Source organism: Zalophus californianus, chromosome 4 (assembly GCF_009762305.2).
Source record: "Zalophus californianus isolate mZalCal1 chromosome 4, mZalCal1.pri.v2, whole genome shotgun sequence".
NCBI lineage: Eukaryota > Metazoa > Chordata > Mammalia > Carnivora > Otariidae > Zalophus > Zalophus californianus.
The window spans coordinates 25761143-25776012 of NC_045598.1; the positions used below are offsets into that span (position 1 = coordinate 25761143).

The 14870-nt window shown below is 50.7% G+C and overlaps 1 protein-coding gene across 1 annotated transcript in view; it reads right to left on the minus strand.

Annotated features, from left to right (window-relative positions):
• CSMD2 (CUB and Sushi multiple domains 2) overlaps positions 1–14870 on the minus strand; it is a 594848-nt gene that overhangs the window by 384133 nt on the left and 195845 nt on the right. Inside the window, exon 4 of the mRNA XM_027615123.2 lies at positions 10825–11019. Within this exon, the coding sequence (XP_027470924.1) occupies positions 10825–11019 (195 nt within the window). The remainder of the gene's footprint in view (positions 1–10824; positions 11020–14870) is intronic.

The following is a 14870-nucleotide window of genomic DNA, read 5'->3' on the forward strand; positions in this document are numbered from 1 at the left end:
TCAGGGAAATCCAAATCAAAACCTCAATGAGATACCATCTCACACCAGTCAGAATGGCGAGAATTAACAAGTCAGGAAATGAGAGATGTTGGTGGGGATGTGGAGAAAGGGGAACCCTCCTACACTGTTGGTGGGAATGCAAGCTGGTGCAACTACTCTGGAAAACAGTATGGAGGTTCCTCAAACAGTTGAAAATAGAGCTACCATACGATCCAGCAATTGCACTACTGGGTACTTACCCCAAAGATACAAATGTAGGGATCCGAAGGGGTATGTGCACCCCAATGTTCATAGCAGCAATGTCCACAATAGCCAAACTGTGGAAAGAGCCAAGATGTCCATCGACAGATGAATGGATAAAGAAGATGTGGTATATATACACACACACACACACACACACACACACACACACACACACACACACACACACACACACACAATGGAATATTATGCAGCCATCAAAAGGAATGAGATCTTGCCATTTGCAACGACGTGGTTGGAACCGGAGGGTGTTATGCTGAGTGAAATAAGTCAATCAGAGAAAGACATGTATCCTATGACCTCACTGATATGAGGAATTCTTAATCTCAGGAAACAAACTGAGGGTTGCTGGAGTGGTGGGGGTTGGGAGGGATGGGGTGGCTGGGTGATGGACATTGGGGAGGGTATGTGCTATGGTGAGCGCTGTGAATGGTGCAAGACTGTTGAACCACAGATCTGTACTTCTGAAACAAATAACGCAATATATGTTAGGAAAAAAGAAAAGAAGAAGAAGATAGCAGGAGGGGAAGAATGAAGTGGGGTAAGTCGGAGGGGGAGACGGACCATGAGAGACGATGGACTCCGAAAAACAAACGGAGGTTTCTAGAGGGGAGGGGTTGGGGGGATGGGTTAGCCTGGTGATGGGTATTAAAGAGGGCACGTTCTGTGTGGAGCACTGGGTGTTATGCACAAACAATGAATCATGGAACACTACATCAAAAACTAATGATGTATAGTGATTAACATAACAATAAAAAATTTTTTAAAAAGACCCTGCTTTTGTTTTTCATTTTTTATTGTTATGTTAATCACCCTACATTACATCATTAGTTTTTGATGTAGTGTTCCATGATTCATTGTTTGTGCATAACACCCAGTGCTCCACACAGAACGTGCCCTCTTTAATACCCATCACCAGGCTAACCCATCCCCCCAACCCCTCCCCTCTAGAAACCTCCGTTTGTTTTTCGGAGTCCATCGTCTCTCATGGTCCGTCTCCCCCTCCGACTTACCCCACTTCATTCTTCCCCTCCTGCTATCTTCTTCTTCTTTTCTTTTTTCTTAACATATATTGCGTTATTTGTTTCAGAAGTACAGATCTGTGGTTCAACAGTCTTGCACCATTCACAGCGCTCACCATAGCACATACCCTCCCCAATGTCCATCACCCAGCCACCCCATCCCTCCCAACCCCCACCACTCCAGCAACCCTCAGTTTGTTTCCTGAGATTAAGAATTCCTCATATCAGTGAGGTCATAGGATACATGTCTTTCTCTGATTGACTTATTTCACTCAGCATAACACCCTCCGGTTCCAACCACGTCGTTGCAAATGGCAAGATCTCATTCCTTTTGATGGCTGCATAATATTCCATTGTGTGTGTGTGTGTGTGTGTGTGTGTGTGTGTGTGTGTGTGTGTGTGTGTATACACCACATCTTCTTTATCCATTCATCTGTCGATGGACATCTTGGCTCTTTCCACAGTTTGGCTATTGTGGACATTGCTGCTATGAACATTGGGGTGCACGTACCCCTTCGGATCCCTACATTTGTATCTTTGGGGTAAGTACCCAGTAGTGCAATTGCTGGATCGTATGGTAGCTCTATTTTCAACTGTTTGAGGAACCTCCATACTGTTTTCCAGAGTCACATGTCCCTGCTTTTATTAAAAGCAGTCTGGTAAGCCAATCTGAGATGGTCACTCTCTAGTGACTCACAAATCTCAGTAGCTCCACAAATATCAAAGCTCCTAACCTTAGTCAATGGTTTCTAGACTGTGCTGGAACTGAGGACTCGAGAGTTTGAGGCCCTCTGCCCAGAGCTGCGAGTCCACTGTAGAGGTGGCACCTTTCCTGTTTGAATGGTCCCTGTCTCCCGGGCTCCTCCAACACCCTGGTTCCTGAACATCCTGCTTTGATTGAAGATGCTCTAGAAGTTGTTTGGAGATTTCCTCTCACTTTAAACAAGGCATCGTATTTCATGGTTACAACTTCAGAGCCATAAAATATAACCTTCAGCTGACACCACAGTCCTAAAATACTAATTTACACTTTCTCCTTCTCTGGTAATGGGCAGTCTGCACCGCCATTAAGTCGTGTATATTCTAAGGTGCAGGTGTGTGATGCTGAGCATTGCCCTTCCAAGTTTATGACTTTCTTTATGATCGACTTTAAGTTCCACTGAAATTTCTTCAATTAACTATAATGTTAGAGAACTACCCCTGGGTCCCCCAGGATGTCTGTTAACTCTCCAGTGACTCACAAATTTCAGGTAGGGAGAGAGGAAACAGCCTACTTCTCCCTTCCTTGTGCTTCAGGCCAATGTCAGTGCAAACTCCTGGACGCCTGCAAGTTTTGGGGCCCTTGGCTCTGGGCTTCTGTCCATATCCTCAATCCTCAGGCTACTCCACCTCTGAGGAAACAAAAATCCCCATAGGCCCTGGGGGTGAAGCTGCCATCTGACAACTCAAGTGTGAGCACGAGTGCCCTAAAGCCTCGATGTTCCCCCTTTTCCTTGTGCTGTGTGGCTCAGGGTCCTCAGGGGCTCCAGTGACCTGCTTAACCCCTCTTCTGGGGGTTCAGGGTTCGCCCCTTTATCCTTGGCTTTATCAAAGACACCCCTTCCTAAAATTAAGAAACTGCAATTGCCTGAGAGCATCGCTATTTCTGCCCCTCCCCAACCCCGGATGCCTTCCATGGATATGGTCCCCCAAGGCATCCTTCTGGGGAGAAGAATGCAGGTGGGACATGGCATTCAGTTACATGACTCCATTGGGCTCCAGTATAGGCCAGGCATTGTGCTAAATGCTTAGCTGATACTTCTGTTTACTCCTCAAACTGCTCGAAGAGATAGGTATAATATCATCTACATTTCACAGATGAAGAAACTGCGGTTTTTATTTTATTTTTTAAAAGATTTTATTTATTTATTTATTTGAGAGAGAGAGCATGAGCGGCGGTAACGGTCAGAGGGAGAGGGAGGGAAAAGCTGAGTCCCCCACTGAGCAAGGAGCCTGATGTGGGGCTCGATCCCAGGACCCCGGGATCATGACCCGAGCTGGAGGCAGATGGTTAACTGACTGAGCCAACCAGGCGCCCTGGCTCAGTGGTTTTTAAAACTTGCCCACAGTCACATGGCTACTAACTGTTGGAGCCAGGATTTGAGGCTCGGACACTCTGACTCCAGACCCACGCAGTTATCCACCTGTTTCCAATGCTGCTCCAGGCCCCGGAGAGGGTTTTTTCTGAGCCTGAGAAGCCTCCACCCGCTCCTCCTCTCCCCTGCCTGAGGGGCCTGAGGTGGGGGCTTTGTGCTGCCTCCAAAGTGCAGGCCAGCTACCTGTACTCAGGTGGAGGTGGGTGAGTCTTGAGTCAGGCTTCCTCTAAAGGACGAAAGTAGCCCCCCAGACCCTGGTTCCCCCACCCCCCACCACCGAAGTGGCATCTGCCCAGCAGGACCACCTCAGGCCCCTTTCCTGAGGCTTCTCTCCTGGAGCTCACGGGACAGGCCACAGAGGAGGGCCCGGGGGGAACACAGGAGACTGGGCAGTGCCTAGCCGCGTGGACCCCTCAGGGGACGCACCCAGGAGAGGATCAAGCTCTCGGGCCCTGGGCCACCAAGCCGGAGCTCTGGAAGCAACAGCGTTGTTGCGAGTCTCCTGCCAGGCGTCACAGGCCACTCTCCTTGTCTGCAGCAAACTGTGGTGGTCAAGATCTTGGCTGGTAGACGCATGGCCTTGGCTAGAGTCCTGGCTCTGCTGTGCTCGAGCCGTGAGGCCGCAGGCAAAGTACCTAACCTCTCCGTGCCTCAGTTCCCTCACGTGCACTAGGGGATAGCAAGCTCTTAACCTCCTGGGGTTCCTGTGACGCTTCCGTGAGGCTTGAAGGAGGCAGAGCGGGGTCTGGCGGAGAGTTAGTGCTCCCTGAATGCCAGCCTGCATTGGCGCCAGTCAGAATCATGGCAGCTCACTCTCCCTGAGTCACCGTTACAAGCAGGGCCCTCTGCCACACACGGAGGGTTTATCAACTTGAGCTTCACTTCCCCCTTGTGAGTTAAGCACCGTTATTGGTATTATTTACAGGTGAGCAAACCAAGGCACAGAGAGGTTGAGTGACTAGCCCAAGGTCACTCAGCTAGTGGGTAGGAGTGGCAAGGCCAGGATTTGAATCCAGGTGATTAGACTCCAGAGCACACTTTGGATGGTCCTGCTACAGTAACAGTGATGGCAAAGGTGACTGGAGAAGGACTGGTGACCCCAGTGGTAGGAGAGGAACCCCATGGTTAGGAACGGTATCTGGGAGCCATGGTGCATTCCAGAATTACTCAAGATCCACACTGGCTGGCATGATATTTGGTACTTTCTGCATTTCGTGTAGTGTGATCAGCACAAAGGGGCCCAGCATGCAGTTCCCAGACCCTCTCTGCCACCTGCAGTGCCAACTTAGGGCCTCGTATACCTCTCCCCACCTCTTTCTAGCTCAGAACTTCCCCAGCCACAGAATTAATACCCGCTCCCCCCAGCCTTGGACGTCTCACAGGCATCTCAGACTTCATCTGGATGAAAGGAGCTCTCTTGATTCCCCTCAGGGCACATGCTTCTGCCGCTCTGTGCTAGCCACGCCCATCTCAGTTATCCATCCCCCACCCTGCCAGCGCTCGACAAAGAGCCTAGGAGTCAATCTTGACCCTTCATTCCATCCGCACCTACATGCATCCCATCAGCAGGGCTGTTGGCTGTGCCCCCAAACCACAGTCCCCGTCTACCCCCTCCCCTCCATCTCTCCCATGGCCACCCGTGACCCAAATGCAGAATCTCCAGCCTGCTTGCCTGCAGTAGAGGCCTCCTGACCAGTCCTCCTGGTTGTACCTCTTACCGACTACAGTCCCTCTCATTCTGGCATTCAGAGTGATCTTTTGAAAAAAAATAAAAAATTCAGCTGCACTATACCTGTGCTTAAAATTCTTCCCTGGCTCCTTTCTGAGCTTAGAACCAAACCCAAACTTATTGTCCGGCTTCACCACAGCAACCCCTCTCCCCCCACCCCTCCCCCCATTTTACTTTGCCACATGGGCCTGCCAATGTGGCAAACCCTCCTGCTTCAGGGACTTTGCACCTGTTGTTCCTTTTGCTGGGAATGCCATTCCCTGGGTCTTCACATAACAACCTCCTCTTATCATTCAAGACTCAGTGCAGATATCACCTGCTCAGAGGGTCCTCTCCCCACCTAAAGTAGTCTTCCTATCACAATCTGCTTCATTTCCCTCAGATCTGAAATTTGTATATTTGATTTTTATCTGTTTTCTGCCTCCCAGCTGCTAAAATCAAATAAATACTCCATGATCTCTTGGAGTCTGGTCTGACTTTTCATCACTGCAATTCTCTGTATCTAGAATAATAAATGTCTAACAACCGGCAGTCAATAAATAGGGATTGAGTTACTAACTGGCTGGCACACAGTAGGCACTCATGAAATTTTTGGATCCTGAGTGAATGAATGAGTAAGCGACCCAGCCCGCTGCTTGTGTTCCCCACTTGAAAACGCGGAGAGGCTTAGCAACACACCAGTGACCCGCAGCTCTGAGTTGGCACGGCATGGCTAGGGCTGACTTGGACCCGTCTGACTCCACGCTCTTTCCATGGCACACTGCCTCTGTCTCGCCTTCCCCAGGTTCCTCCCCTGGGCTAGAAAATCGGGAACGCAGCTCTACACGTGCAGCCTGAGCTTCTGCAGACCAATGCCCCCTTCCCTGAGTCGGGACAGCCGGCAGTGTCTGGCTTAAACCTCAGAGGCCAAGCATTGCTTGCTCAAGCTGCTTTCTCTCCACCTGTCTCGCAGCCCCCAGCACATCTGAACCCTATGCCTTCCCCAGACAGGCTTCTTTACTCCAGGGCCCATGCTCCTCACAAGTCAGAGGACATTTGCTAAAACCCATGTGGTTTTCCTTCTTGTGATTCAAAGAGGTTCCACAAAGCTCAGAGCCTCCCAGGGACCTCTGCCTTTGGCAAGGTGCCCAGAATGACACAAAGCAAAGGGAGGCCACAGGCTCTGCCTCCTTCCCTCTGCCAGCTAGACCAAGTCTCAGAGGGCCAGCAGCCTTAGGATGGGCCTCCTTGGAGGTCAGCCTCACACCTGCTCTGTCCCCTAATATCCCAGTGGGTCCTTACTCCCCCTTAATGCAGGCTATGTCCTCAGGCTGAGTCTACCTTGCAGCCAGGCATGTGGCATTCCCTGCCCTCCAACCTGCTCCAGGAAGCCTTGGCCTCAGACCCTGTGTTCCTTGGCACTGCTGGGCAGGTGGGCTAACCCAGGCCAGCAATTTGCCTTTCGGGCTTGTATGACTGCAAGATTCGGGTGGGGAATTAGGCCCATCCAGCCACCCGCTCATTCAGCAAATATTTACGGACCACTGCCCAGTGGATGAGGTTTATCCACTCACAGATGCCAGCCCTTGAGAGTTCTACATGAGAGGAAAAAAGGCCAAAAGGCTTTAATCCTTCCCGAGTACAAACTGTTAACTCTGGCATGACCACAGCTCCTGGCATCGCGTGGCTCCTGATGAGCACCCTCAGCTCCTGTACAGCTTGGCCTCCTAAGGAAGTGCAGTTTGGAAAATCGCTTTCAGAAAATCACTGGCATTACTGAGGACACTTCTCAGACTATTCTTGCAGCTTGTGGTGAATTAGGGACCAGAACCGGACCTGGAGCCCAGAGAATAGGGGAGGTGCTGGGACTCGGAGAGTAGGAAAGCCATCTGTCCTCCCCGACGGCGGGAGCCATATCTCAGCCCCCTACGACACCAAGGAGCCTCCAGGACCTGAAGCCTTTTCAGAAACCACACTTGACACCCTTGGCTGGCTTCCCTGGTGTGTTCCAGAAGAGGGCCTTCTCCAGTGTGGCTAAATTGGAAGCTACTTAGAAAAGACTTAGAAAGATCAGCCTGGGACTCTTTCTGGAAGGGCCTTGTCCATGCTAAGGAATCTGAACTTGACCCCGTCAGGGGTGAAGTGCCACTGATAGCCTCTAAGCAACAAGTGTTCTGTCAGATCTGTGGCTTAGAAAGTTCACTCCAGCAGTGGAGAATGGATTGGGTCACCTGTGGTGGGGGAATGGCAGATGGCCACCCGGGGAGGGCTGTTCTGCAGTGGGACAGGTGAGATGAGACGTGAGGTAGTCCAGACCATCACTAGCCAGAGCCCCTGAACAAGGGCAGAGGCTGGGAGGCGAGGGCAGGTGCAGAGAGAGACGCACCAGGACCTGGTGGCTGATGGTGTCAGGGGCAAGAACGGTGAAGGGGGTAAGATGCTGCTGGGGTGTCTGGCTTGGCCACCTTGGATGGTGACACTCTTCACTGAGCTGGGGGAGGTACACAAAGAGCAGGTTTGGGAAGACAGAATTAGATTTTGGATGTGCCCCATTTGAAGCACACTCCAGGAAAGGTTCAGTAGAGTCTGATACCCATGTGGGCCTGCAGCATACGGCAGAGAGTGGGGCTGGAGACAGACACTGGAGAGTCACCTCCAAGCGGCAATTAGAAGCCATGTAGTGGATGAGAAATCCACAGAGATGCATGATGTCCCCAGAGGCGAGGCCATGCTGGGCCCTCCGGCATTAAGGAGAAGAATCGTCATCATTTGAGAGGCCAAGAGAGGAAGGAGAAGGGCTTGGGAGAAAGTCCTGCCCCAAAAAGGCCTCCCACGCCCATGAACCACTGCTGTGGTGTGCGTGCTGGGGGAGTACCATCACCCCAGCCCACACCAGCCCGCCCCCCACGTCCGGACGTGCAGGCACTAGACTGGGGGCCATGAGCCCACCTAGCCAAGGAAGACCTCCAGGAGATGGCCCTCATCATTTATCTTTTACTGGTGGATTAATTTAAAAAAGGCATTTTCATAATCAGCCAAGTTTCTTCCAGATGAAGGCTCTCTTTGTTCAGGACAATACCACCCTGGGAAGAGACACATTAGCCTATAAGGAGATGGCAAAACCAAGAGGCAATGGGGCTCTTGTGCCTAAGAGGTCAATGCAAGTCCCCTCGTGGGGCCAAAGTCAAGAGGGACCAAGTGGAGTTGGCTGGAGAAAGAAGAGAGTGTGTGATGCACACCCCCAAGGAAGCCTGAGCCTGTCAAGAAAGAAGCCAGGGACAAGCTTCCAGGGAGCAGGGGCCGAAAGCTTTTGAGGCTCATGATGACTCAGACTTTCATTCTCAGCCATTTGCATTGCTGAGCCACAAACTCCCTGTGTTGCCACCAACATCTTCAATAAAGGCTGCGCTGCGTGCAAACACCTTTGTTAGTGGGTTTTGCTTTTGTTTTGTTTTTCCTCCGAGACAAGGAGAGACTAAAGACCAATGGGCCAGGTTCTTGACTTAAGCTCGCAGAGCAGAACCCAGGGAAATGAGGGATGGCAGTGAATTACAGGTTCAGAGAAGGCTAAAGCTGATGAAGATCCCCGGAGACCCTGGGAGGGGAAGTGGATTTCCACCATATTGGGATGGGTGTTGATGTGAACTATATGGCACAAGATGGGGTGATAGCCCCTCTGCCTCTCATACTTGGGCTACCATTGTTTTCATTTCCATATTAAAAGAGCATGGTATGTATCGTGTTGTAAGAGGAAAGCGAATGGTGGGTCTTGTTTCACAACTTAAATACTTGATTTCATATACTATCAGGTTCCATATTCTATTATCATGTCACAACTCTGACACCCCTCCTGGGAAGGTCAGAGTGTTCAGCCGTGACATCTTCTGGGCTGGGGGTGGATAGGGATTCTAAGAGGAGTGGAGACAGCAGTTTTAGGCCGTGGTTGGCCACTCAGGGCCACACACCTGTGCGGAGGGGCCAAGGTCTCACCTGATGGGATTGGTCATTCCTGGTATCAATCACGGGACGAGAGGCACATCCCAACTTAGAAATGGGGCCTGAGAGGAGCACTTAGGAAGGTAAGAAGGGAGATTCTCATTCCCCTGGGTTCCACCAAGAAGGACCAACATGGCGAAGTGGAATAAACAAACATGAGATCACGTGGCGACTCACGCTGACTGGTTGTGGCTTGCCTGTTGGGAAGGAATTCATAGCCGTGTGTGGGCTCAGGAAAGGGTGCCGTGATCAGTTAATTATGTCTGCCATTGGAATGGGAACAAGGGAGGAGATATATGTGCCAAGTATTTTCCACCCCTGGTGAAGACAATACAAAGGGCGTGCGCATATGGTGGGAATGGGGAGCCAGGCTCCCGAGCGAGTCTTTGGACAGTATTTACAGAAAAGCTGCCTCTAAGAGAGAGGTAAAACTTGAACCCAAGGAGAGCCGCATGTTCCAATCATTTCTCAACTCCTTGAAACGATCCCCCCCCAGACCTATAGCAGAGTGTTCTGGGACCCACACAATTTAAAGATGAGAGTTTGAAGGAGAAAAGAGTGGTGAATAGTGCAAAAGGCTGTTGAGAGGTCAAGAAATATAAGGGCCAAAACAATTCCCATCTGATTTGGCAACATGATGCAGAATATTGGGGCCAAAGGCCAGTCTGCAGAGGAGTAAATGGGAGGTGGGGGCGCGGAGAGAGAAGGTTGGATGGGGCTTTTGAGATGCTGGGCATTCCTGGTGGCCTGGGAAACCCTACAGTACAATGTCACAGCATTTAAAAGGTGCCTTAAAAAAATCTACATGCACGCTAATCTCAATTATACACATATTCACAATATATGCATAGTGCAGTATAAATTAGAAGATAGGAAGGAAACACGTGAAAATCATTGTTAAAATGAACAGATTTTGTTTTACTCTTCTGAATTTTCTGAGATCATTTAAAAATGATCATGCGCTATTTTTATCATCAGATTAGAGGAATGGGAAATTAGCTTAGAAATAAACCCAGCTATTATGGGCTGGAGGAACAATAAGAAATAGGCTGGGAAGGGGATGACCCACCATCCCAGTGTGGCTGGGACTGAGGGCGCTTCCAGCATGTGGGAATTTCAGAGCTAAAAATGGGAAAATCCCAGGGAAACCAGGATAAGTTGGTCACTCTAGCTGGGAGGCTGAGGTGGAAGGTTTTTTTTGGGGGGGGTGGCTGTTGGGGTAAAGAGGTTTTGAGCATATTTGGAGGCTGAGAGGAGGACTCCGTGAAACAGGGAGAGAGGCTGAATTTATAGGATATTTATAGGAGAGGGAAAGGAAGAACTGCCCGGGTGAGGTCAGTAGGAAGGGAAGCAGCTGGGGGAGATCCTCGGGCACAGACGCTCCGTAACGGAAAAGAAACCGTGTTTCTTCTAGACAGGAGGGCAGACTGGCTAAAAATAAGTTTGTTCATGTGGGGGAAAGGGATCGAAGGAAGGAACACCTGAGGGCTGGAAGGTCAAGTAAGGCTGAGAAGCCTCTAGAATAGCTGGGGACCCTGAGCACCCGCAGTGGTCTCCAGACAGGCACTCCCCAGAGCAGGCACCCTGGACGTTGTTGGAGCGGACGGCGTAGGCTCCCCCACTGAAGACCGGGCCCCCCCTGGAATCTCCAGCATCCCCCTCCGGGTACTGCCCACCCTTGAGACCCTCTCTGGCTGCCTACCTCTGCAGGAGGGCAGGGGGAAGTCCCACGTGGCACTGTTCTTGGAGCCGGCGTGGCAGGTGAGCACGGCGTGGCCCTCCAGGAAGAAGCCGGGGTTGCAGCTGTAGCGGACCTTGTCCCCGAGGTTGAAGGTTGAGCCCTGCTGGATGCCATTGGGCAGCCGCCCGGGGTTCCCACACGTGTGACTGGGGAGAACTGTGAGAGAGGGAGACACGCAGCCTGTGAGCGCAGCTTCAGCCCTGATGCCCATTTCCCCGCAGCACCTGCCCGGGCGAGTCACCTCCCCGGGTCTTATTTCCCCGGTAGACGGGCTGGCCCTCTCAAGGCTGCCTAGTCCCTGAAAATGCACGGTGGTCCTGGGTTAAGGAGGAGCCACGCTTGTGGCTTTAGCCAGACATCCAGGTTTCCTGCCTTTTCTCCCGCACAGCCATGGAGGTGGATTACGTCTGTCCCATCACTCGAGATGCCCCAGGGAAGTCACTTTAATCTCTTGGGTTCAGTTGCCCTGGTTTCACACTCCACATTCCTCAAGACCAGGGAAGGGGCGCAGAGCATGGCAGGGAGTAGGTGCTCATTAAACCCAGTGTTTCTGCTTTCATGCCTGTCTGCCCTGGCAGCCAGAGCGGTCCTTCGGCCCAGCAGGTTTGGGAGAGTTGAAGGGTGTTAGTGCTGGACCAGACAGTGAAGTGGGAAGACAAGAACCTGAGTTCTGATCCGACTGACCCACTTAAAGGGGGAGATGGGGAGCCAGGGAATACAATGTACAATGTGTGACCCAAGCCAGAGCAATCACGGCCAGCTGTGGGTGCGCTCTCTTTATCCCGAGAAACTGGGGAGGGTGCCAGAGCATTGTAACCTGCCAATCTGGGGGGAGGAGAGGGGGAGCTCCTCTGCCTGAGTCACTGGTTCAACCCAACCCAGCTCCCCCAACGCTCTTCCTTTCTCCCCAGAGTTAGAACTGCCTGCGCCCTGAAGGTCAGACCGCCTACCAATCTGAGATGTCCCCACAGGGCAATGACAAGGGCTCACAGCCACGTCCAGAGTGCCACACCTGTCCGTGTCCATCACTCACTGAGACATCACTGAAAGGCTGTAGAACAGGGTGGTGGGGAGTACAGACTCAAGAACTTGGGTGCGCATCCTGGACAGATGGCTTACTACCTGTGGGACCCCGAGCAACTCTCTTAACCCCCTGTGCCTCAGTCTCCTCGTTTGCAAGACAGGGATCACAACAGTACTTTCCTCCCTCACCGGGTATTGGGGAGAATTAGATGAGCGAAGATATGCAAAGTGCTTAGGACAGAGCCTGGCAGACATGTGAATAAGACACATGTGAATCTGAGCACACTTCATGAGAGATATGCACAATTAAAGGTATGTTAAATGTTCTGATGGGATAGGGACCAGGCAGAGGACCAAACCCAGTCTGCGGCAGTCCGAGATGGCTTCCTGGAAGAGGTGACATGTATGTTGAATCCTGAGAGATTAGTAAGAATTAGTTAGGCCAAAGAGTGTCCCAGGAAAAGGAAATATCATACACAAATGCCCTGAGGCCAAAGATAACCGAGGAGCTCAAGAAACCTGAAATAAGAGGGCAGGGTTGGCCAGGATGAGGAATAAAGATGAAGAAGTGGAGGTGGCCAGCCTGAATCCTAGAGAGCTTCCCGGACCCTTGCCGTACACTCTTCCTGACCATGTTGCCGTCTTCCAGGACCCTCTCTACCAACCCTGATGATCTTAGAAACCCTCAGAAAGAAGGCTTTCCCTCCCTCTTCTTATCTTCCCCTTCCAGGAGGAGAAAGCATGGTGTAGAGAGAAATGGCAGACTTTGCAATCACCTTGATCTGGGTCTGCTACCAGGCGCTGTCTCTGTCTTACTCTGTGGCCTTGAGTCATGTGACCTCTCTAAGCCTTGATCTCCTCAACTGAGAAAGGAGAACAATACCTAGTGGTGGAGGGGTTACCATATACTACATGATGCATGGTTGGCTGACACAGTGCCCAGCACGTAGTAGGTGCTCGGAAAATGGCAGATGCCTGACTCCACTGGGTCACAGGACCACAAGGGCAGGGGCCCTATCTGGTCCGTAGGTGTATCCTGGGAGCCCTAACACAATGCCTGGCACTTGCAGGGACATAATTGTGTGTTCATTAATTAGTTGTTTGGGCAAGTTACTCATTCATGAATTAATTCCTTTATGCAACAAAAATTTATTGTGGGCCTACCTATCATGCTGGGAATTAGCAGTGAACTAGACAAGGCGGGTCCCTGCCCTCGAGAGGCTGATGTTTTTGTGAGTTATCTAAAGGACTGAAGAACTCTCCATGCCCATGCTCTCTCTCGACCGGGTGTGATGACCCAGATGAAAGGATTACCTCTATCATCCTGCCCACTGGCCCAGCTTAGCATTTCCACGATCTTGCTGCTGGCTACCTGGGCGCTTCCTATGATCCCATGCTGCTGGCTACCTAGGCATTTCCCATGACCCCACACTATTGGCTACCTCAGTATTTCCCATGATCCCACGCTACTGGCTACCTCAGCATTTCCCATGATCCCACACTGCTGGCCACCTTGGAATTTCCCATGATCCCACGCTGCTGGCTAGCTTGGCATTTCCCATGATCCCACACTACTGGCTTCCTTGGTGTTTCCCATGAATCCCACGCTACTGTCTACCTCAGCATTTCCCATGATCCCACACTATTGGCTTCCTTGGTGTTTCCCATGATCCCACACTACTGGCTTCCTTGGTGTTTCCCATGATCCCACGCTACTGTCTACCTCAGCATTTCCCATGATCCCACACTACTAGCTTCCTTGGTATTTCCCATGATCCCATGCTGCTGGCTAGCTTGGCGTTTCCCATGATCCCACACTATTGGCTTCCTTGACGTTTCCCATGAGCTCTCGCTGCTGGCTTGCAGCGGAGGCAGTGACTGTGATGTGTGTGTGTTTGTGAGTGTTGGGGGTTGGAGGGGCGGGCCAGGTAAACATTTGGAGAAGAAAGCAAGCTAAGGTGAGGGGAGGGAGCCAACCAGAGGAAATGAGCTGAGAACTGGTGTAGAACTAACGTTTCATTTTCCACAACGAGACACAAAGACCCAATTTAATTAAATTACTAATGTCAAATTTTTAATGAACCTGCTTCTGCTTTGGGCTTTCTTCCTTTGAAATTAATGACTGGAACGTCACTATAAATAAAAGTCGATTCTTTTTAAAAAGTCACTCTCAAACACTCACTGCTCTTTACTTAATGAGCTGTTCATAATCAGGCCACTCTGACCTGGCACCTCGGCTGGGACTTGGGTGTGATGAATGGGGGCTCAGTCCCAACACCACCTCCTTTTTTATCTTGAGTTCTGCTCCTGAGAGGCCATACAGTGGCTGGGGAGAGAGGGCAGATGTTGGGCTCAGAGAGGTGTGGCTTCCGATCTCAGCTCATTACCTCTAGCTGAGTGATCTTAAGCTGTAATTGTCACCTCTGGCCTTCAATTCTTCATCTGAAAATGAGGATACCTTTTCTTCCTATGGTGGGTATTGTATTAGTTTCCTAAGGCTGTAACAATGTACCACAAACTGGGTGGCTTAAAAAAACAACAACAACAGGTACTTATTGTCTCACAATATGCAGGTTTAGAATTCTAAAATCAAGGTGTCTGCAGGGCCACAGTCTTCTGAAACTTGTAAGAGAACCCCTTCTTGTCTCTTTCTAGCTTCTGGTGACTTTCTGGCAATCTGTGGCATTCCTTGGCTTATAGACACATCACTTCCAGCCTCCATCTTCATGTGGCATTGTTACTCTGTGTCTCTGTATTTAAATTTCACCTATGTATAAGGACACCGATCATTTTGGATTGTGATTAGGACACACTCCAATGAGCTCATCTTAACTTCATCATCTGCAAAGATCCTATTTCCAAATAAGGTAGGTCAAATTCACAGCTACTGGGGGTTATGACTTCAATATATCTTTTTGGGGACACAATTCAACTTATAGCGGGCTGTTGTACACATTAAGTAAAGTTAGCTCTATAATAGCCAC